The sequence below is a fragment of the Balaenoptera borealis genome (assembly GCF_965194805.1).
Source record: "Balaenoptera borealis genome assembly, chromosome: 4".
In the NCBI taxonomy this organism is placed as follows: Eukaryota; Metazoa; Chordata; class Mammalia; order Artiodactyla; family Balaenopteridae; genus Balaenoptera; species Balaenoptera borealis.
The window spans coordinates 75,242,198-75,265,976 of record NC_138861.1 but is presented as its reverse complement, the minus strand read 5'-3'; the positions used below and the strand labels follow the sequence as shown (position 1 = coordinate 75,265,976).

General features: G+C 37.1%; 2 protein-coding genes across 4 annotated transcripts in view; both read right to left on the bottom strand.

Annotated features, from left to right (window-relative positions):
• PDCL2 (phosducin like 2) overlaps positions 1–2,151 on the bottom strand; it is a 47,653-nt gene extending 45,502 nt beyond the window's left edge. The window contains exon 1 of the mRNA XM_082390291.1: positions 2,008–2,151. Coding sequence (XP_082246417.1) covers positions 2,008–2,013 — 6 coding nt within the window. The 5' untranslated portion in view covers positions 2,014–2,151. The remainder of the gene's footprint in view (positions 1–2,007) is intronic.
• A 1,251-nt stretch (positions 2,152–3,402) lies between these two features.
• The window catches only part of NMU (neuromedin U), a 40,145-nt gene continuing 19,768 nt past the window's right edge, over positions 3,403–23,779 (bottom strand). Inside the window, exons 3-10 of one of the 3 annotated variants that reach the window (XM_082390304.1) lie at positions 22,713–22,760; positions 17,800–17,859; positions 16,355–16,384; positions 16,216–16,266; positions 14,550–14,624; positions 11,555–11,608; positions 10,913–10,952; positions 3,403–4,012 (exon numbers count right to left, since the gene is read on the bottom strand). In XM_082390304.1, coding sequence (XP_082246430.1) covers positions 10,917–10,952; positions 11,555–11,608; positions 14,550–14,624; positions 16,216–16,266; positions 16,355–16,384; positions 17,800–17,859; positions 22,713–22,760 — 354 coding nt within the window. In that variant the 3' untranslated portion in view covers positions 3,403–4,012; positions 10,913–10,916. Of the gene's footprint in view, positions 4,013–4,984; positions 5,176–10,912; positions 10,953–11,554; positions 11,609–14,549; positions 14,625–16,215; positions 16,267–16,354; positions 16,385–17,799; positions 17,860–22,712; positions 22,761–23,779 lie in introns of those variants that run through there. The other 2 variants (XM_082390305.1, XM_082390306.1) reach the window with 2 other exon arrangements.

The window sequence follows — 23,779 nt, the reverse complement described above, 5'->3', positions numbered from 1 at the left end:
GAAGCCCCATATAACTAATTTATATCAAATTCACAGTTTGAAGTTTGTTGGATCACCCAGACAATATGCCTTAGGTTGCAATCTATGTGAGAGCTCTCTTGAGCCACAACTTCTTGGGGATAGGTTTTATTGCTTTTCTTTTTCTCTCCTGCTCCACTAGGCATCAAGACGACCTTCCCTGAATTCCCCTAGACATGGGTTTATCTCTGGTTCATGCTCCTATTAGTTTCCCATGCTTCCATGGACCATACCCTTTGATTCCTCGTCACCCTGTGATTACACCCAGGAACGAACTGCAGATTGCTAAGATGGCCTTGTGGTAAAACTGGCTTTAAAGCTCTGGAAATCCATTCACCTGCTTTTCCACTTTCCCTTTGATTTTGGTCTCATCATTTACTATCACGTTATCTCTGATGCTTTTAAGGAGATAGGTTTTACATTCTAGCCAGCATTATTCAGCAGGAGAGTTGGTCCAAATAACTGAGCCCTCTATTATCAGAAAATCCAGCAGTCACCTTTTTAAAAAACCCTCTCTGCACTTTGCACCCCCTACCACCCTATCTCTCTTTTCTCCTTCCTACTCAAACTTCTTAAAATAATTGTCTATATATGCTGTAACCACTTCTATCTCCCATTCATTCTTTGACCTACTCCAAATTTGGCTTCTACCTCCAATACTCCTTTCAAAACTGTTCTAAGGTCACCTATGAGCTCCATGTTGTTATTTTCAATGGATTTTCATTGTATTTGATATCTCAGGCAGAACTGGGGAGAGTTTGTCATTCTTTTCGTTAAAACACTCTTTCTTGATATTCATGATATCACATACTTATGGTTTTATTCATACCTCTCCGTGACTGCTCTTCCTTAACTGATCTGGGAGTTAGTTGCAATGGGATTTAATAGTAAATGCTCTATACTCTGATCTTCCCTTCACCTTTAGAAATTATCTATGAAATTGTAATAAGAGAAATAGAAATAGGCATCGCAATCTATTTGATAAAGGTATTATGGCATTTATCATGACACAGTTATATCTGACTCTCTCTTATTCCCCCACAGTAAGCTCTTTTAGAACAAGTCCACAACTACAAATAAGCACTGAAAAACTGGCTATTGAATAAATCAATGAATAAATAAATGAACAAAGATTAATATGCTGTCGTCTCTACTCTCAATTACATTTCAGCCTATTTCTTGAAGAGCAGACAAAAATCAGGACAAATTTGCAATGTTTTTACATAGTGAATAAAATGCACTTGCTAGGAATCTATTATTAACACAAAAGGAATACCCTTTAAAATTATATGTAATTTGTGTTCAAAATATCCTAACAAATTATACAGCATAAACGATTTCCAAAATTAAATATGTAAAACTAGAAAAATCACAGTGGTTTTAATCTGGGATAGCAGGTGGGAAGAAGCTTTTTTCTGAAGTTGGAAATGAGAATTTTACTCTGATTAAAAAAAGGAAATAAAAGCACAGCCTTCTGCTTAATAATGCAGCTTTAGATAGAGGAGCAACCTTCTTACGAATTAATGGAAGTTTAACAGAGTTTTTGTGATCAGGTAGGAGAAACTCCAGGGACAGCTGGTCTTTCTCAAGACAGATGCGACTATTAGGGTTTCCTCTCTGACCTTTTTAAAATGTAGTGGGGCAGGATACTTAAATTTAATTACACTTGGGCTAAAGCTGATGGTCTATTTCTTAAGTCAGAAATAGTGCAGCAGTAAGATTTCCAGGATATAGGTGTGAAACGCAATCCAAAGGCTTCCTCCAGCGACAAGCGGAAGTCTTTCTTGAGTGTTGAAAAAACGGCGTTCTCCTAGAGGTAATTTGAATTTCTCTCCAATCGTGACAGAGACGCAAGCAAAATTCAGCTCTCACTGAAAACAAATGTTAGAACCTAACCCCGGTAGGCCGCCCTCCCCATCGCGCTCAGCCTCAGGCCCAGCCTGGGACCCCGCTGGGGTGTCCAGGTTCCCCGGAAGCCGCGACTCCCACCTGCATGGTGTTCCGCCTCGCCCCTCACACGCCGGTGTCGTCTAACTCCTGGCGGGGACTCCTGGCTCCGACGTCCCCTCGAAGCCACAAGGGAGCCCGCCGAGGTCCTAGCTATTCCCACTGCCCACGGGGAGGGAGACGGGAGAACAAGGGCCTCTGACGCACGTGCGCCTGGCGCAGCTCTGTTGCCAGGCAACGTGGAGGCGTGGCCTAGGGAGTGGCTGTGGGTACTGACGCACCTGGACTTGGGCCTTTATCCCAAGCAGCTCCTCTTTCGTTCATGAAACTGGTGCCGGTATTCCTCCCACCCTTCCCTCCACCACCTCCAAAATCACTCGTTGTTTCCGTGCCCCCGGCACCCTTCAATCCCTGAGTCCTGTCTTCATGGAGAAGTAACAAAATCCTGGGGAGAGAACTCTTCAGAGTAGAAGTTCTTAACGTGGAACCCATAGCCTATATTTGGATGGACTTCAGGGGGTGCCTAGCCCCAGCCCTCGATGCACACATAATCGTGTTGTATGTGTAAGTTTTGGGGGGTATATAAGGACCAGAGCTTTCATCATATTCTCAAATGGCTCTCTGCCGCCACCTTAAAAACCCATTGCCTTAGGAGACAGGAGCTCAGACTTTAGGTAGGAAACCTAGACAGTTTGGTTCCTTGGTGTTTAGATGAAGGAAAGGATGTTTACTGGGAGCTGCCAGGAACATGAGGAAAACATATGATGTTATTGCCAAATAAGGTTATACCCATGGTCACAAAGATGCGAAAAGAGTTGGAAAAGGAAAAGAAGAAAAAATGTTTTTAGTGACACAGTTTTAAACTCGGGCTCAGCATTGGACTACTCCATCTGTAGTGCCCAGTTAATACAAATCGTACATTCCTAACAGCCTATATGTTTTGTTTTATTTGTGTGTAAAATATTAATATTAAATATAAAATATTTTAAAACATCACACTATTTTTGTAACCATGTTTTGTTTTCTTCTTTTTCTCATTCCCCTCCTCCTCCTCTCCCCTCCCCCCTTCCTCCCTCATTCCCCTTCTACTCCTCCTCTTTCTTCTTCTTCTCCGTCTTCTTTTTAATATCAGGGGAACCCCCCAAAACGTAAGTGGCCTAAGTCTCTCTAGATTTCCGACAGGCCCTGGGAGCTGCTGCTTGAATTAGCAGTCAACTCCCTTTCTTATTTTGACAATCTAAAATCCAGGCTAGTTGAATTACTGTGCATAGCACTAGCTAACACTGCTTATACATTTAGAGCTTTAGAGCCCTTTTGTTACCGAATTAAGTCCTACGGACCCTGCTCAGCCCCTAGCTGGGCAATGGCTCTCTGCCTTGGCGGGAGGAGGGTTCTTTTTCCATTCACGTTCGAGCAGCCAAATAACGAAGCCAAAGCTGAGATCAACACAGCACAAGCTTTATTCAGTGGCCAAAGAATGGACAAGCAGGAACTAAGTTCACAGATCCACTTCTTGCCCACGTGTCCAGAGGGCTTTAATTTTAAAGAGTAAAGACAAAGGGAGGAGGAGTGAGGTTAATGATGGGGAGGCATATGCATTAGTCTACTGGGGAAGAGGCAGAGTTTTTTCCAAGGGAATGGAGTGCCACCCCTTTTTATCCTTTTTTGGTCCTTAATATCCAGTCTTGGCCACCAGTAGGCATGTCATTTAATATGCTAATGTAGTAAAATCAGCATATAATGAGATTCAGGGTCTGTTGGAGGTCAGATCTGTCACCTTGGTCCTAGCTGGTTCCATCTGGTTTTTGTTTGTTTGTAGCTTCCTTTTTTATTTCTGGACCCTTTAAAGATTTATGTTAACTCTTGCTAAAAGTGGGGGTTGGCAGGTTTTGAGCAAAGACCTGGAGCAGCTCTGGCAACATTCTCTGTCTCAAGTCCGCATCTCATCAAGGCAATTCATTTTTTAAAGAAGATACTTTTTGTTCTCTTCTGCTCCTTCTTTCTCATGTTCTTCACGTGGGTTGACAAGAAGTGAAATTCAGGGACTCTGTTAGAAAAAGGCATAATTTAAGCTATAATCAGTGGTCATCATTAGTAAGACAAAGGCTTGTTAGATACTCTGAAGAATGTAAGAACTAATCCTACCCACACAGAGAGCCAGCCTTCTCTAATCAGCCAGCAACTGGCTGGTAGAGTAGGCGGTTATCCAAGAGGCCAGGTCAGAAGGGAAAATCCAGGGGAATCTGAAGGGAAAACCCAGGGGAACCTGAAGGGAGAGAATCTCAACATCCATATGAGGTTAATTGTGCCCACTAGACACTGATTTGATGTAAAAAGTTCACCCACTGTGTTCATGATTCTCTACTAGTAAGATTGCATTCTTTCTGGACAAGGCTGGTTGCCTTTCAGATGCTGCAGGGTGAAACAACTAGATAACTGATAAGAATCTATTGTATAGCATAGGGAACTCTACTCAATACTCTGTAATGACCTATATGGGGTAAGAATCTAAAAGAGAGTGGATATATGTATATGTATAACTGACTCACTTTGCTGTACAGCAGAAACTAACACAACATTGTAAATCAACTATACTCCAATAAAAAAAAAAAAAGATAAACTTAATACTACTACTTGGTAGAAAAAGCTGGCCTCCTGTTATGTTAGTAGCAATAAGACATCTATTTTACAGTGTATATATCAGAACTTGCTTATTGGACTATTGGATGGATCATGGCCAAATCCTCCAACTAGTATAGTTTTAGTTGGTATTCATGTTCTAAGATTGTTAGCTATTTGGCATTCTGCTATTTTGTAAGAGCTGGTGATTTTGTCACTGAAGAAATCCAAATAGAATAAACTAAAATCGCTCATTAAAACTCAGCTCTACTAACTACCTTTAATAAAAATATCAAAAGAGCATTGTATATGAGTACCATCAACAGCCTCAAGGATCTAAGGAACATAATTATTCACAGCTTTATTATACACTATCTATCATTACAACACTAAGAAAAAATATTTTAAGATGCTTCTTTAATTTTCAACAAATTAAACATTTACAATCTCAATCAACTTTTACTGAGAATGCTTACAACACAGGGATTCTCAAACATGTTAAACTTAGCAAGGATTGTTTTTCAGAAGAAAACAAAATGTCAGTACATCTTGTATTCCATAGCGTTGTTTCTGCAGAAAATAGTTGGCATTCTGTTAAAAAAAAATTGAATTTAGATTCAAGTATAAACGGGTATATGAATGTATGTATATAATGAGCATATATACAAGTCTATATACACTTCCTTTATATATAGACATTTCTATAAATATTTTGTCATGTATGATAAAATTGACATCTGAGATATTTCTCAGCTATTCTTCAATCTGCATATTTTTAATTATTGTTTAATATCTCTCTGAGGAAATGCTTATTCTGTATGCCACTATTTTCCAAAGTTTTACAAAAATTATTTAACTGTATAAAAGTAGTTTCCTAAAGCTCATTGATGCCAATAAGATTTATGAATATGTTACAGTTATTCCTCATGTATTTGTGACTAAATCATCCTATTTTATATCTAACCATAGTCTAAATAAATATAAGTCATCAGGACAGAGTAAGATCTCAGATAATCAGATGAGAAAAACAAAGAAAAATTATTATTGAAGTGTTTCTCTATTGACAAGATAAAATGAAATCCTGAGTGAATTAGTATATGTGGGCCCTAATCTTGGAAACAATCCAAATAAAGCTATTTTTCTCAGTTTCAGAGAGAATTTTTTGCTAACTTGATCAAATCATGGATTAAATTCCATTTCACATTTATGAGCACTCTAACACTTAGTTTAGTGTTAAAATCAGACATTTTTTCCATTTAGTATTAAACTATTTTTTGTTCACATTTTATAAAATGCCTCAACATTTGTAATATTGTAAAATACAGTTCTTTTCCATTAACTTTTTGTTCTTAGTTCCTTGAAACAAGAAAAAATTAGAAATATGATTGCTCATATTCTTTTTTTTTAATAAATTTATTTTATTTATTTATTTATTTTTGGCTGCGTTGGGTCTTTGTTGCTGCACGTGGTCTTTCTCTAGTTGTGGCAAGCAGGGGCTACTCTTCGTTGTGGTGCACGGGCTTCTCACTGTGGTGGCTTCTCTTATTGCGGACCATGGGCTCTAGGCACGCGGGCTTCAGTAGTTGTGGCATGCAGGCTTCAGTAGTTGTGGCTTATGGGCTCTAGAGCACAGGCTCAGTAATTGTGGCTCACGGGCTTAGTTGCTCTGCAGCATGTGGAATCTTACTGGACCAGGGCTCGAACCCGTGTCCCCTGCATTGGCAGGCGGATTCTTAACCACTGAGCCACCAGTGAAGCCCTGCTCATATTCTTGATGTGAACATAACAAGCCTTTGTTGAAACATGAGTTAATACCAAATATAGTTTGAAAATTCAAGTTCATAATTATGCCCCATGAGAACATAAAATTTTTTCTTCACTTTTCCAATATTTGTATCTTTTATTTCTTTCTTGTCTGAGTTGGCTAATGCATAAGAACTACATGAAATAAAAGAGAACAGAGCGTCCTTGTTTTGTTTCTGATGTTAATAGAAATACTCCAAAATGTTTTACTATCAAGCCTTCTACTGACTTTGTTTCAGACCATTATATAAATATTGTTAATAAAGATTCATCTCTTTCTACAGGATCTTCTTTGAAAACATCAGAAATTGACATGGAACTTTACCAAAAGCATCTACAGGCATACCTCAGAGATACTGCAGGTTCAGTTCCAGTGAATATCTCAATAAAGCAAGTCATACAAATTTTTTAGTCTCCTGTTGCATATAAAAGTTATGTTTACACTATACAATAGTTTATTAAGTGCACAGTAGCTTTATGTCTAAAAAGACAAATGCACATACCTCAATTTAAAAATACCTTATTGCTAAAAATTGCTAACCATCAACTGAGCCTTCAGAGATTCATAATCTCTTTGCTGGTGGAGGGTCTTGCCTAGATGTTAATGGCTGCTGAGGGATCAGGGTATTAGTCGCTGAAGGCTGGGGTGACGGTGACAATTTCTTAAAATAAGACAACAATGAAGTCTGCCACATCGATTGACTCTTCCTTTCAGGGACAATTTCTCGATAGCATGCAATGCTGTTTGATGGCATTTTACTCATAGTAAAACTTCTTTCAAAATTGGAGTCAATCCTCTCAAACCCTGCTGCTGCTGCTGCTGCTTTGTTTTTCTTTTTGGCTGCGCCGAGCAGCGTGCGGGATCTCAGTTCCGCACCGGATCGGACCTGCACTCCCTGCAGTGGAAGCATGGAGTCTTAACCACTGGACCCCCAGGGAAGTCCCCCTGCTGCTGCTTTATCAACTAAGTTTATGTAATATTCTAAATCCCTGTCATTGAAATTGTTGTCATTTCAACAATTTTTACAGCGTCTTCACTGGGTGTAGATTCCGTCTCAAGAAACCACTTTCTTTGCTCAGCCATAAGAAGCAACTGCTCATCTGTTAAAGTTTTATCATGAGATTATAGCAATTCACATCTGTAGTTACTTCCTCCACTGAAGTCTTGAACCCTCAAAGTCATCCATGAGGTTTAGAATCAGCTCTTCCAAACTCCTGTTATTTTAACCTCTTCCTATGAATCAAAAATATTCTTAATGGTATCTAGAATGATGAACCCTTTCCAAAAGGTTTTCAATTTATTATACTTTGCCTAGATCCACTGGAGGAATCACTATCTATGGTAGCTATCACCTTACACAATGCATTTCTTAAATAATAAGACTTGAAGAAATTATTCCTTGATCCATGGGATGTTGTGTTAGGAGGCTTGAAAACAATCTCGCTGTACATCTCCATCAGAGTGCCTGGGTGACCAGATGCATTGTCAATGAGCAGTAATATTTTGAAAGGAATCTTTTTTTCTGAGCAGTAAGTCTCGATACTGGGCTTAAAATAGTCAATAAACTTTGTTGCATAAGATATGCTGTCATCTAGCCTTTGTTTTTCCATTTTTAGAGCACAGGCAGAGTAGATTCAACGTAATTCTTAAGGGCCCTAGGGTTTTCTGAATGGTAAGTGAGCATTGGCTTCAACTTACAGTCACCAGCTGCGCTAGCTCCTAACAAGAGTCAGCTTGTCCTTCAAAGCTTTGAAACCGGGCAGTGACTTCTCTCTAGCTTTGAAAGTCCTAGATGGCATCTTCTTTCAATAGAAGGTGGTTTTGTCTACATTGAAAATCTGTTGTTCAGTGTAGCCACCTTCATTAATTATCTTAGCTAGATCTTCTGGATTTTGCTACAGCTTCTACATTAGCACTTACTGCTTCAACTTGAACTTTTATGCTATGAAGACAGCTTCTTTCCTTGAACCTCATGAAACAACCTCTGCTAGCTTCAAACTTTTCTTCTGCAGCTTCCTCAACTCTCTCAGCCTTCACAGAATTGAAGAGAGTTAGGACCTTGCTCTGGATTAGGCTTTGGCTCAAGGTAGCATTGTGGCTGGTTTGATCTTTTATCCAGACAACTGGAATGTTCTCCATATCAGCAATAAGGCTACTTCAATTTCTTATTCACGTGGTCACTGGAGTAGCACTTTTAATTTCCTTCAAGAACTTTTTCTTTGCATTCACAACTTGGCTGTTTGGCACAAGGAGCCTAGCTTTTGGCCTGTCTCGGCTTTTGACATGCCTTCCTCACTAAGCTTAATCATTTCTAGCTTTCGATTTAAAATGAGAGCCGTGTAACTCTTCCTTTCACTTGAGACCTTAGAGGCCATTGTAGGATTATTAATTGGCCTAATTTAAATATTTTTGTGTCTCAGGGAATAGGGAGGCCTGACGAGAGGGAGAGTGACCGTGGAATGGCTGGTCAGTGGAGCAGTCAGAACACACACATTTATCAGTTAAGTTTGCCATCTTACATGGGCGTGGATCATGGCACCCCAAAACAATTTCAATCGTAATATCAAAGATCACTGATCACAGATCACCATAACGAATATAATGATAATGGAAAAGTTTGAAATATTTTAACAATTACCAAAATGAGACACGAAGTGAGCAAATGCTTTTGGGAAAAATGACACTGATAGACCTGCTCAACACAGGGTTGTCACAAACCTTCAAATTGTAAAAAACATAATATCTGTGAGGCACAATAAAGCAAAGTGCAATAAAATGGAGGTATGCCTGTATTGAGTTGATTGTATAATTTTTCTTTTAATGGTGAAAATATTTTCATAGACTTCCTGATATTGAACCATCTTAGTTGCTGGAATGAATTTCACTTCATGGGGTCATATAATTATTTCAATGTATTGCTGAATACTATTTACTAATATTTCTTTTAAATGTTTGCATTGATATTTATAAACAGAATTGACCTACAGCTTCCTTCCTTATACTAACTTTGTAAGGTTTTGGTATTAGTATTTGCTGACTTCATAAAAATATTTTGAAATTTTTCTTCCTTCTCTGAGCTGGAAAAATCTGAAATTTCTTGTCCTAGTACTCTTGACAGGAGAGTTTCTAGATAACATTCTCGATTTTTTTCCAAGGCCATCAGTATGCTTAGATTTTTTTTTTTTTCTTTTTTCTGAGGTCAATTTTGGTAGCGTCTACTTTATTATATATTCTCCATTTTATCTAGGTTTTCAAACTGATAGGCACAGAGATTTGAAAAGTACTCTTATGATTCCCATTTCTTCTGTATCTGTTTTAATTTCCCTCTTTTCATTTGTATTTTTGTATATTTATGGTTTCTTCTTTTCATTGATTAGGCTAGGAAAATTAGGATAGTTTATTTCATTTTTTATAAAGAATAAGATTTTTGGTTTATTTACCAATTGTTGTATTTTACTATTTTATAATCAATTAATTTCATCTTTCATTTTATAATTTTCTTCCTCTGCTTTCCTGAGGTTCACCTTGTTGTTCTTTTTAACTTAATGACAAATTCCTAATTCACTCACTTTTTCTTGCTTGATAGTGTTTAAAGCCTTAAATTTTCCACTAAATATGGTTTTGTCGGAGTCCCACAAGTTTTAACATGTAGTGTTTTCATTATCTTCATTTTCTAGATATTGTATAATTTTGGTGTTATCTTCTTTAGTTGGAAATAATGTGTTTTGATTTTCGTTTCTATGAGAAAATATTAAGAATTTTATATTCTTAAGCTAAATATGTATGTATTAAAGGGTTGAGATAAATTATATGAATGAAATATTTGCAAAAATATGTTCAGCGTAGAATCTGCATTTAGGATTACATAAAGTTAGTAGAATATAGTTTTATTTCTGTGGTATAAATTTATCAATGTGCATTTGCATTTAATTTTAAAATTCATAGCCTAATAAGATATTAAGATTAACATATTTATTAAATGTGTAGGGCCATTCAATAGCTACTAAGTGTCTACTGTATCTCCAGCACTGAGGTGGAAACTCTGGGAGTCCCAAAGTAGAAGTCATGCTTTCATGTCTTTCCACATTTTCTTATATCTCTGGAAATGGTAAATCACAGCTCTTATAAAGAATCTTTGAATATAGGTCATTTGGAAGTCAGAAATGCATCCAGTCTGTAAGTTATGGCCCACTATTATGGACACTGATTACCAAAATAAGAACATGATCCCTGACACATTCTACTTGCACAGTAAATGATGATTAGGTCAGTGTCTGCAAAACTGATGATGACTATTGTGACATAGTGTGAGGAATGCACGACATGGGCAAAGCAAATCTGGCCCTAAAATACTGGCATTTTCCGTCATATGAAGTCCTCACAGCCTCTATATTTGCAGTATTTATATAGAATATTAATGTACACATGCAATCAAATAATAGAAATAAACTGAGCATAGGTTAACTTGTGAAGATCTGAAAATGACAGAAATTTTCAAACTGGGTTGAATTGTGATGCACATACCATTTTAAATGTAACCTTCTGACCTTCTTCCATTGCGTGGCTGGAAAATAATAAGTGAGAAACACATCAATGTAACTAAGGAGAGAAGTTAATTTTCATAGAAAGCAGCCTAATGATCTTGATGAGTGGTATTATTTCTTCCTTATCTATATCTGTTATTTTCCTCCTTCTTTCAGTCCATTCTCCTCCAATTTATTGTTAGAATTAGTTTCCGAAATGCAAATCTTACCATATAGCTCTCCTTAGACTTTATAATAAAGTTGTAATTCCTTAGCTAAATATTTCATTGGCTAATATTTCTTTAGCTAAATATTTCATTAGAACTTAAGGAGTAATACATCTTTCAGACACGCATTTCCGACATGAAATGTTATGGAACTAAACTGTGAAATAGGCGAATGTCATTTGGGGTATTTACAAACATGAGTAGTGGATTAGAGAAGAGATCAGAGATGCCATGATATTAAGGCAATAAGGTGGCGACAGAAGTGAATCTCAGACTGTAACACTTGCTGTCAAGTATCTTTAGATAAACTTCAAAACTTAATTAAAACTTATGAGTTAATGTAAATAAATGCACAGTGAAAGTATTTTTCAATGTTGATGTTGATTGATTTTTTAAAAAATATAGTATGTGCATACCCTGAATAAAAAGAATCCTCTACTTTGGCCTGTAATAGGACCTTGGAATTCTTCCTGGAAGAGAAAATGAGGGCATTACAAATCAAACAGTAAAAATAAGTGCAAATGCTTCTTGAGAGTATAGTTATTTTCAACTATCATAATTAAATAATGAGGGACTCAAGGACTTGAGTATATAATTCATATCAATAAGTAATTATTATATTTCTACTGGAAGAATTTTCAGTGATACTAGCAGTATCATCAGTGTGTTGTATTTTAAGGTAATTTCCTTATTAGTCTAACAGATACTATTTTCATGAAATTTGTCAGTTGTACATATATTCATCGATAAGTAGGCAGAGGACATTTCATAGATAATTAACTATATTTAAAATCTCCCTTCAGCAGTTTGTTAGAATGAAATGATTTCTTTACAATACATATTGTATGTGCTAACACATGAACAGGCAAAAATATAAAATAGAATTGTGTCATAGCTAAAATACATAATATATCTATAGAAATTGAAATTGAAATTGAGGGACAAATTTGGTAAACTATATTTATTCAATGAGACTTCTGAGGAGATATTTCCCAATATAATTATATTAACAGAAATGGTAATGAAAAAAAAAAACAAATAGGAACAAACTGATTATTCATAATGGATGTATTTTGAAGTGTTTCTTTTCTCAAAATATTTCATTTCAAAGTTAATGGAAAAAAATATTTAACATTTTATGATTTCCATAAAGTTGGTTCTCATAGCTTCCTATTTTCAACAGCAAGTTATAAAAGTATCAGGACAGCAATTATATGAAATTTGTCATCAAGACCTTTTTCAAGTATTCCATAATATAAGTACAATCACATTTTTAGATTCTAAGAAATGGCGCTGACGTCTATTAAAATTCTAAAATCCCTTCTTTACAACAAATGTATCTTAAATTCTCAACATTCTATATCTAATTCTCATCCTGATTATTAAGTCCTCCCAAATTACTTTAAAGATTGAAATGTTTAATATGTTTAAATGTACACATAGAAACTTTATATTTATATGGTTATATAAGAACAGCTATGTATTTTATATTACACAGAAAAAAAGAAAAGTGGGACAAATGTAACTTAAAATGTGCCCAAATTTAAAAATTTCAAACTCAAACATACAGGTCTTTTTAGTCTTATTGGAGATAGAACAGTATATAAAAGAATTTGGGTGGTAGAGCTGAAAAACATGCGGGGATGGAAGTGAGGATGTCTAGCAAAGAACATGTAAGAAAAGGGTTTGAGTGCACTAAAATCTGAAAACTCATTTTCTTTAAGAACCCAAAATATTTCACTATCAAAAATATGGTTTAAAATTAGGTGACTTAGGCCCAGCAAAAGTAATACTTTACTGTAATTTTCTAAAATTCATGTTTTACATTTTTTTCTCTTAGAGATTCCTAGAAAACCTGGCTTGCTGCAAAATACTTTTAAGAGCTATCATTTGTCCAACAAGATATTACTACTAAGTCAGAGTTCACACTTTTAGATAGTTATCTGTAAATATAGATAGTCTCACTCAAGGTGGAACATTTAGATAAAGTACCAAACCGCCCACAATACTGAGTAGCTTTGATTTTGCAAATACTAACACTGAAGTGTTGTAGTAAACTAATAATTTGCTGGTGTATTTTAAGAAACTGGATCTTTAAGTTGAAATCTTACACTATTCATAAGTCGGGAAGATTCTTCAGAAAGTAAAAGTTAATTCAAAAAAGCATATATTACTTCTAGAAAGTTTGATGAAAACTGATTTGATTTTTTTCATATTGGAAATTCTAAAATGTTAAGGGCTACTACAGTCCCTCTTACATTTCTCATTAAAGTTGGCAGCAGTATTGTCTTCCATGATGAAAGCTTAGTTCAACGATGTGAAGAATTTAGGGAGGAAATAGTGATCATAAAAATAAATTTTGAGGAATTTATTTGCCTAAACTGTATGTGTTTTAAAAAGTATTTGAAAACTTTTGGTAGTAGAAGAATAAAATTAATATGGTATTTAAATTAAGAAAAAATTTAACAATAATAGAAATATTCAAGATTCGACTACAAAGGAAACAGCATAGTGAAAAAAAATATTTGCCTAGACTGGAAGTCAAGAGATTGTTATAATCTCTAATCCCACTTACTACTATGATCTTGGGAAACTCCTTTAACTATTCTGAGTTGTTTTCCTTTTTGTAAACGGGGGATAACAATACTTGTTAAGTGCCAACAGAGTTGTCAAAAGAATAAAATGAGATCCTATAAGACTAAAAACTATAAGGCATTCCAACAATGTAAGGCATTACTTAAAAATAACGCCTAGAAACTTTCATCATCAAAAGAGTTAGGATTCTTTTCAAAGGACAATAAAAATGCCACAATTTCTAGTTTAAAAATGTGTTAACTCATTTATGTTCCTCTTAGTTATGTTCATCTTAAACACAGACACTGAGTTTGGGCCATATTTTTGTTAACTGTGGAAAAAACGAAATACCTACGTTTAATGTCTGCTATATTTATAATACTTCATGAGCCTTACTCTTACTAATGCTTTAATACCTGGATAGAAAGCTTGTCATTCCAGCCATCTGCCGACCTGTACACAGAGGGGCAGTAAATGGTCCTTGATCTTTTCTCCTATTCCTATCTAATGACTAGGCACACTGCCATGTCCTTTCTTAAACCAAGAATGAATAGGTTTCCTCACTGGGAGGGGCACGGCCCTTGGCAGGAAGTCTAATCCCGGTTTTCCTCACTGCCCACAACCTGGGTTAGAAGGGACATATAATGGGGAGGAGGACAGTTCTCTTCTTCCTGAGTGTGAAAACACTTCTGCGAATAGATGCTCTTCTGTAGGCTACCTGGGTGTTACATGAGGCTCACCCGGAAGAAGATCTTATAAACCACCACCAAAGGGAACGAACAGAAAGGGCTGCCACGCACAGAGTGGCGAAGGAAGCATGCAGTTTGTGTTACATACGTCCACTTTGAACCTCTTCATTCTTTTCTCATGCAGTTGTGGAACGAGCTGCAGCAGCGGATGCAGGACAGATGACTGAGAGACACGAACACACACACGTGATGAGCACACAGGTTTCTCAGCATTGGGCATAAAGATGGCTTCCTATTTGTTTTTGTTTTTACCCACCATCCTTGCTCCAGACAAAAAAGAACAAGAAAGATGTGACCTAAGACAGTCCTTTGTGAGCCTTTCAAAGAGCTGTGGAGAATAAACCAAGAGATGGAGTAAAAGTTGGCAGTTTTATGCTGGGATCTTGGTCATTCTATTGATGATGCTCTTTCCTGAGGGCCTGAGCTCCACCTGCAGCAGCCAACAAGGAGAACACCCACCTGCATCTCTGAGAAGCAAAAAAGCTGTCTGTCTGTTTCCAGACTTACTCAGAATGATTTGGGACACATGAAGCCAACTCTGTGAGAATCAGTTTTCCATCATGAACATTTTTATCTGGAAGATTATACTGTACACACATCTAGTAATCTTCTTTATAAAATATAGATTTCATTTAAATTGAACATGTGGAACAAGACAACAGGAGACACAAAAATGGCAATGTGTCATTGCTAGTGAAAAATGTGACTAAGATACATTTTCTCAAGATGTAAAGATGCCGAGCAGAAGAAAATGAAAGCACATTTGAGACATGTGGCTACCTGATAACGGTTTCATTTTAAAGGCATGACTTCAATTGAACCTTCTCACAAATATTAAATTCATTCATCAAATGGACTACTATAAGCCCCATATAATGGTTATTTGTTAATCAATTCAACTTGTATTTCATTTGAAGCCAGTATAACCTAACTTTCAACTCCTCACATGTAAGAATATTCAACGGGATAAACATTTAAAACTGAGTTTATGGTTACAGTTACTTTCCCACAGGTAAACACATGTTTAAAATACACTATGCTCCTCGTTTCATAAATTGGTCCATGGTAGTGAGTCACAAGCTTAGAAAGAATATTATAGTCAAGTAATTCTTAAGTATTCTAGATTGAAACACCAAAATAGATTGGTTAGCATTTTAAAAATCCATGCATACAAAAAGAAAAACTACCACTAAAACCACACAATTTAGAAGTAAAATGAATTCAAGTTACTGGTATCTGGCTAATCTTAGAGAGTAAATTCTCAAATTAAGTGCCTAGTTAACAAATAAGGAGCTCTTAGGAATACAAGTGGTATTTCTAGTTATATTTAAATACATTTTTGACAATCATCTTTTAAAATAATTCTTAAAATGACTTTGCATAAGTCTGTTTTTCCCTTGCACTAATCACCATCTAAAACAATATGTTTTACTTAATCATTTGCTTTTTTTGCCTCTAAAATGTAAGTTGCATGACATTTACTGCTATATTTCTAGTACCTAGAATTGTGCTTGGCACATAGTAGATACCCAGTAAATAACTGTTGAATGAATAAATGAATGAATTTAATGTACTTGTAGTTATTGAGATATAAAATAAATGTATAATAAATATCGAATTCCATTTGTTCACCCACATGTAAACTTTTAAAGAAAAAAACATGAATTTTGATCTACTCTGTAAGATAAACTGCAAAAACAGGTTTAAAAAAAAAATACTAGTGATTACTAATAAGAAGTAATTCTACAACTTACCACAGCATTTGAATTGCCCAACTTTTGTGTCTTCGAATAATGAAATAAGAACTGTTAAAAAAATAGTGAGCTTTACTATAGATAATTAGTGGTTTCCTTTATTATTTTTTAATGTATATATTTATGGAAATCACCTTACCCTTTTGGTATTATCTTTTTCATCTGTTTCCTGTTGAAAAGAGAGATATAGAAATGTCATTATATTATATTAGAAAATCATAATATGTATAATATAAATGTATAGTTTAAAATTTATAATTTATTATAAGATTATATTATATAATTTTTAAAATATATGACACATGTGCTATACATAAAACATAAGACTGCAATTGGTTAAGCATATATTACTCTAAAAATAAATGGGCAATTAATCAAAAGCTTTATAAATAAAAGTATGTTTATAAATAAAAGTATGAACAAAGATCTTTACTACAGCATTATTCATAAGAGTAAAAAACTAGAAACATCCTAAATGTTCAGTAGTGGTGGAATAGGAAATACTGATATGATCACATGATAGAAAATTCAGAGAAAAAGACCAGAAGGAATCACATCAAAATATTTGTAGTTGTTATCATGAAAGAACAAGATTATCAGTTATTTTTGCTTTCTTCCATAAACTTTTTTATAGTCCTCTCTCCCTATCTGTCTTTAAGAAAAAGACATATCATTCCTTTTTTGTTATTCTTTTTTTTTCTCATTTGCTTTTAAAATAAATAGAAACTCATGGATAAACACCATTGCCATTTATTTTCTCTTAATTAGGAAAAAAATCAATTAAGTGTTTTGGAAAATGTCACTATTAAAAACATTGGAAAAAAATACAGTTGTAAACACTTATTTAGTTTAAGAGAACATTTATGCTTTCAAAATATCAAGTTTTCTTTGAATTACTGTATGTGAAAGTCATGGAAGTCAGACCAAACCAGTGATCATAGGTTAAACTGCTAATGAAAAATACATTCTAAACCTAAGGCTCTTATCCTTAATAAGGTAATTTTAAAATTAGTTTACCTATAAGATACAGAACATAACTGAGGTATGGTACCTCACGCCATTTTTCAAGTTCCCATTGCCTCACCTTGGGACAAAAAGTTCTCACACAAGAATCAAATAATAATTTTAATAAAAACCGAGACATCACAGTAAGAATATAATTTTCAAACCGACATTGACAATATAGTTTGCTTTTTTTGCATTCTTAATGTCCTCTCTGACAAAGTACACTGTCCTAACCTCTGGGCTTAGAAAAATGCATCTGTTCTCCAATTGTAGTATGATTCAAAAAGAGAGAAAGAGCCAAAATGACCTCAAATTTCCCTCATCAGAACTAGAACACATCTTATACTTGAAGGGGACATACCATTTTCCAATTAGATGATTGCCAACTCCATTAATATAACCCTAAATTCTCAGGCGTCAAAGAAACGGAAGTATTTGTTTCTTATCCAGAGTTAATTTATGCTCTTCTAGCTCCTCTTGGCATGCTTCCTAAATTGGGTATATTTTCTTCCAGGAGGAATTCCAAGATACCACTGAGCAATTTTTTTGCCTACAAATTAAACACTATTTGAACCTTACCTGGGGCTTTGGTAGAGTCCCCATAATTATGAAGCAAAGCTCCTCCAATGCACTGGATGCCTAATGGAAATGAGAAGATATATAGGCCATGCTTCTGCTTTATCATGATTTGCATAGAAGAGATAACCATAAAATGTTAGGATCACAAGGACATTCCAACCGTTACGAGAACCACTGACAGAAACTGCCCGCCCTGGCCAGGCACCACAGTAACCACCTGCATGAGTTATCTTACAACAGGAGGTCCTGGTAAGAATGCGGAACTAACAAGCTAGTACCAACCGGAAGAATTCAGGAAAGCTCAAAAGGAGAGAAGAGAGTCCAGTCCATATGTTACTGAGTCCAAGCTCACTCTGCTTGCCGCACAACAGGCCAATAAATTGGAGACAAGGTGCTGAGGCAAGGAATACGACTTTATTTGGAAAGATGTTAGACTAATGTCTCACAATAACCATCTTATCGGGGTTTGGATGCCAGTTTCTTTTATAGCACAGAGAGGGGGAGGAGATTAGGAAGTAAAGTAAAAAGGTTCATACGTTTTGCAATATCCCCTGGAATGGCCAGCCTCGGGGAGGGGATGTGTTAATTTCTTCTTTCTTGCAGCCATCCACAGGTGGACAGGGTCTGGATGTTTCCCTGAACAAAGGCACTTTGGTTTAACATTCGGGCAGAGGGGCGGGGTTCCCCGAGGCAGGCCATTATGTAGAGACAATATCCTTTTAGTGAACAAAAGCAATGGGAAGCAAAGGTTAAAGTAAAACAAACAGATGCAACATGTAATTAGATGTGGTTCTTCCCTGTTACACATGTCCTACCAACCTCCCAGTATTCTTCTCGCTGGAATCCATCTTGGCTGAGTGATGCGCGCGCCACCAGGAAGGACCCTGAGTCGGAGTGATTGGCCAGAGACAACCCGGAAACTAACCCCATTACCATAAAACCCGAGACTGCGAGCCACGTGGCAGAACAGTTCTGGTTCCCTGCCCTGCTGCTCTCCGCCCGGGTTCCCCTTCCAAGTAAAGTCTCTTGCTTTGTCAGCACATGTGTCTCCTCGGACAATTCATTTCCGAGTGTTAGACAAGAGCCCACTCTCGGGCCCTGGAAGGGGTCCCCCTTCCTGCAACACAACTACACCAAATAGAATCCTTGTGGCCCATTGACACTCTGTTGGAATCCCTTGATTTCTCTCATGACAAAAACTTGGCTCCTAAAAGTAAAACCTTCCTTCCAACCAGGAAAATATAAAAGTTATGTATTGTCTATATGCACTGATTAAGGCTTCCACTGTGGGTCCAGATACAAAATTCTCAGTATTTGCTAAAATTCAATGACTGAGAGTAACTAAGGCAGTGCCAAAAGAAGGATGATTATTCCCACCTTGCAGCAAAGTCTGAATCTACATGCCAAAGTGGTGAGCCTCGCTGAATAGTACTCATTACTGGCTAATTTGAAAATCCTTCAATTGCTCGCAAACAATGGGAGTTTGGAGGAGAAGAAGCCGTGTATGGTGCACCTAATATGAGTTCCCACCCTTCCAGGCTGCTGACTGCATACCCCAGGATCAGGGTTTTCAAAGCACCCGAGCACAGAAGCAGGGCAGGGCTCTTGTGGTTTGCAGCCAGCTGGGTGTGGTGAGGAGGAGCCCAACTGGACAAGCAGGGGCGAAACCTACCTTGCACAGAGTTCAGCATAGTCGCACCAGGAGTAATTGATTACTTTATAAATACATATGGGAAATAATGAGGAGCTGAAACAGTGTGGGAGTTGGGTAGGGCTGTGGAGTGGAGCAGCCTGCAACTCCAGAGCAGTGCAAATTCCATTTCTCCTCTTTATTAGCTGTGCGACCTTGGGCGGGTTACCTAACCTCTCTAAACTTCAGTTCCTGCAGCCGTAAATTGGGGATGACAACATCAATGCAGAATTCTTGGAAGGATTACACGCAGGTAAAGCTCTTAACACAGTGCCACATACAGAGCAATTAGTTAACAATAGTAGCGCTGAAAAATGTGTGACCTGTAAAGCTTGATTTAACAGCTGCAGTTACTGCTAATTCAGAAGACGTGTCATAAAGGATTGTTCAGGGACAGCAAGATCCTCACCCTTTGAACAACAGCACATGTTTAACAGGATTGGCTGTAGTTTAGGGATACAGTTGGAGTCATGAAACAGCTTCTCTGAGTATCCCACCTAGCATGTCAAAGGCCTGCTTTGTTCTCTTCTATTTGTTTGCCTGCCCAATGCAAATTGTTGGGATATTTATTAATAGTATTAAATGGCTCATATTTAAGTAGTATTTCAATAAATTATAACACATTTTCATATACATAATCCACACTTTGTCTTTAAAACACAGCTTGACATATACAGGATGGGAATTGTTATTCTCACATATAAAGCAAGTGAGATTCTAAGAGACTGTCACTTGCCCAATACTACACATGGCTAGGTCGTCTGATCTATAGGTATCCCTGTGTTGCACTGGTATTGACTGTTAAGCCTACGGTTGGGAGTTGGATGAGAGAAGAAGCAGAGCGTGATACATCTTTTCTCACTTTTTCCCTTCAGGATTGGGTGTGCAGTTCACCCCAGAAAAATCTAGAAATAAATCCCTGAAACTTCCTCTTATGGCCCATCTAGAAATGCTGAAAAAATACAAAATAATTTTTAAAAAAATCTAGTTATACCATGTGTCTCTTAACTCAAAGAAGAATAAATTTAGATATATGAGTGTCTCCTTAGAAAACATCTTCTAAGCCAGCTGAGGCTTGGCAACAAGACTGAAGTTTGACAGAAAAAGTTTCAAAACAAATTGCATTTTCTCCAGCAACTTTTTACATGAAGCCATTATTCACTGAGCTACAACTATTCTTAAGAATTTTTCTCATCTGAGATTTTTAATATTTTATTTTTTATTTGTGGACCTTTTAAAGAGGCTTTATTTTCTATTTGGCAAAAATGTTTTGAAGAACTATTCAGATAATCACATACATACTATAATAACAGTTAACAGGAAATTAATGATTTTTAAAAAATGGTATTAGTTAGTGTAAAAGATTTCATAGTAAATTTACAAAGCTCTCCTCAAAAGGTACAGTCTCCAAATCCAATAAAAGCTTAGTTTACCTTGATGGTGTTCAGATGAGTGCTTTAAAATTCATCCTTTTAATTTTGAAGACATAAAAGTGGTTCTGAGGGTGTTCCTGAATTTCCAATGTAATGCAAAAGCTTGTGTGCTGATTAATATCCACCACATGTTATATATCCGTCAATGCTCCTGAAGCAATTCGAAATATCATTCATAAATGTTGTCTATTTTGATTCCGGTCTTGCTTTACCACTTAATGCCTCTAACTTGCTGCAAGTGATCCTCTGCAGGCTGAGGAACCGGTCGAGGCAGGAGAAAGGCTGCTTCTGCACACCGGCCAGGATGACATTCTGGAAGGACTACGTGAAGGACAGGCATCGCGCCCTGGCCAGACCATGTAGGGTTTCACCCCAGGCACACAGCTGACTGTGTTGAGAAGGTTGAACCAAGAGCCTCTGCTGAGCCCTCTCCTCTGTTCAGGAGACTTAGTGATGCTGATTAAGAAAGTTAAGACACCAAGCCTAACTCTGCTACACCTGCACTCAGAGACAGAGCTGCAGACAGAGGGAGCAGCGTCCAGTAGAGACGTGTAAGAAGGACACACATTTCCCGCGGCTCGTGTTTCTGAGACTGCTGGGACCTGGGACCCTTTGCTGCACTGCTGCAAGGCTTGCACCTGGACAGACCTCTCCTTGACCAACAAAATACAAAGAAACTATGTGGGACTAAAAATAACTGAGTGTATGCACAGTTGGGGCAAATTATGAACAAAAAGATACAAACAGACCAAAAAACCTTACTGCCACTTCTGAAGAGCTGGGGGCAAAAAACAGGGTGTGGGGGGCAAAAGCAGGGTACAGAGCATGCTCCCTGCACTCAACACCACCAGAGGAGTGGGCAAAACACTTAAGCCACCCCTCCAGCCTGACCGCTGGACATACCCCTACCCTCACCCCATATAAGGAACCAGCTCACCCGCCTCGGAGAGTGAGCAAGGGCACCTGTTACTTGTTCTAGCTCCCCCTGCTGCAGCAGGGGCCCCAGTAAAGCTTTGCCTGAATTTCTTGTCTGGCCTCTAGTCAATTTCTATTGATTAGGGAAGGCCAAGCACACTGGTCTGTATCATTTCCAGGTACAGAAGCTAGACCCACACTCCTCTCTCCCCAGTCCTCTTAACTCTTTCCTGCGGGAAGAGGAGTGAGTTACCTGACAGATGACTGAGAGGAGGAAATTGGGCACGCTCTGTTGAGCCCTTTCCTCTTAGAGAGCCAGCTCTCTGGCCAGTTGTTCTTGCCTTATTGCTGCCCCGTGGCAGAAAACCTGATTCTGGCAGGAGGCTTGAGTCACAGTCTAACCTCAGTTTAATTCTGGGGGTAGTTTTAGCAGACACACTTAGCAGCAGATCTAAGGCCACATTCACAAATTGACTTTTCAGTTACAATGATATTTTGATCTCCTAAGTCTGACTCTGTAAGTTCATCTCTCCATGGGTTGCAAACTCTATTGAAGGCCAGGATAGTAGTCCCCCAATAGAGCAATGGATTCATTATTTTTAATCTAACACAGAATTTGATTTTGAAATTAGCATTTTAATTTCAAAAATATGGGTATATTATCTGCAAATCTATTTTTCTTAGAGATAAAAGCCCTAACACTTTACACCATAAACTCATAGCACTCATTATTACCTGCAGATGATGTAATAATTTCTAATATGTTGACATTTTAGTAAGTCCATAAAATAATGATGGGTCCAAAGGGAGAGATGGAGTATTTCAGCATGACACAAATGCTTACATCACTATGAAACACCTCCATTTGGAATTACCTGAGGCAGAGGATCCATGGACAGGAAAGACAAACAAGCATTATCTATCTGTAGAAAACAAAAATGCCAGTTACATCTTGGAAACAGAGAGAAGATAGCGAAAAACGGGAAGCAGATTTTACGAAGTCAAGTTATCTATGCAACATTAATTAAAGTTCCATGACTGTTCAGGACTCTGGATTTGGGAGGCAGGAGCCTTTTAAACTATCTAAGGAAGTCCTGGAATTGGGATTTCCCCAAGATTCACCCCCAGGCACAGGGATATACATCCCCATTAACAGTCAGTAGGGATCATCAGAGCATAAAGATGCTTCAAACATTGAATGGAAAAACTTCTGGTATTATTCAGCCTGAGAAACGTGAGTAGTGACTAAAGAATGGCCTCAAAATTAAGGAGCACCCTGCTATGTGGTTCTTTAAATCTAATCATATCTCCATATAAATCTAATCACACCATCTAAATTAACATGATAATAGCATGTGTGCTAAATGACAAAGAGCGTAAGTAAAAAGTCTTACACAACATGGGCCATCTTCCAGTTCTCTACCAAGAAGCCAGCCTGAGAAAATAGTTCTATTTTACAGTGAAGGTTTACTGAACTATGCTTGGCAACTAGCTGTCCTCAGCTTTTTTTTTTTTTTTGCCAACTAATTTAATTTTTATTTTATATTGGGATACAGTTGATTTACAACATTATGTTAGTTTCAGGTGTACAGCAAAGTGGTTCAGTTATACATATACATATATCCATTCTTTTTCAGGTTCTTTTACCATATAGGTGATTACAGAAGACTGAGTAGAGTTCCCTGTGCTGTATAATAGGTTCTTGTTGATTATCTATTTTATATATAGAAGTGTGTATATGTTAATCCCACACTCCTAATTTATCTTGAGGGCTCCTTTCTGTGGAGTTTTTTTTTTTTTAATTAATTTATTTTATTTATTTATTTTTGGCTGCGTTGGGTCTTTGTTGCTGCGTGCTGGCTTTCTCTAGTTGCGGTGAGTGGGGGCTACTCTTCCTTGCGGTGTGTGGGCTTCTCATTGCGGTGGCTTCTCTTGTTGTGGA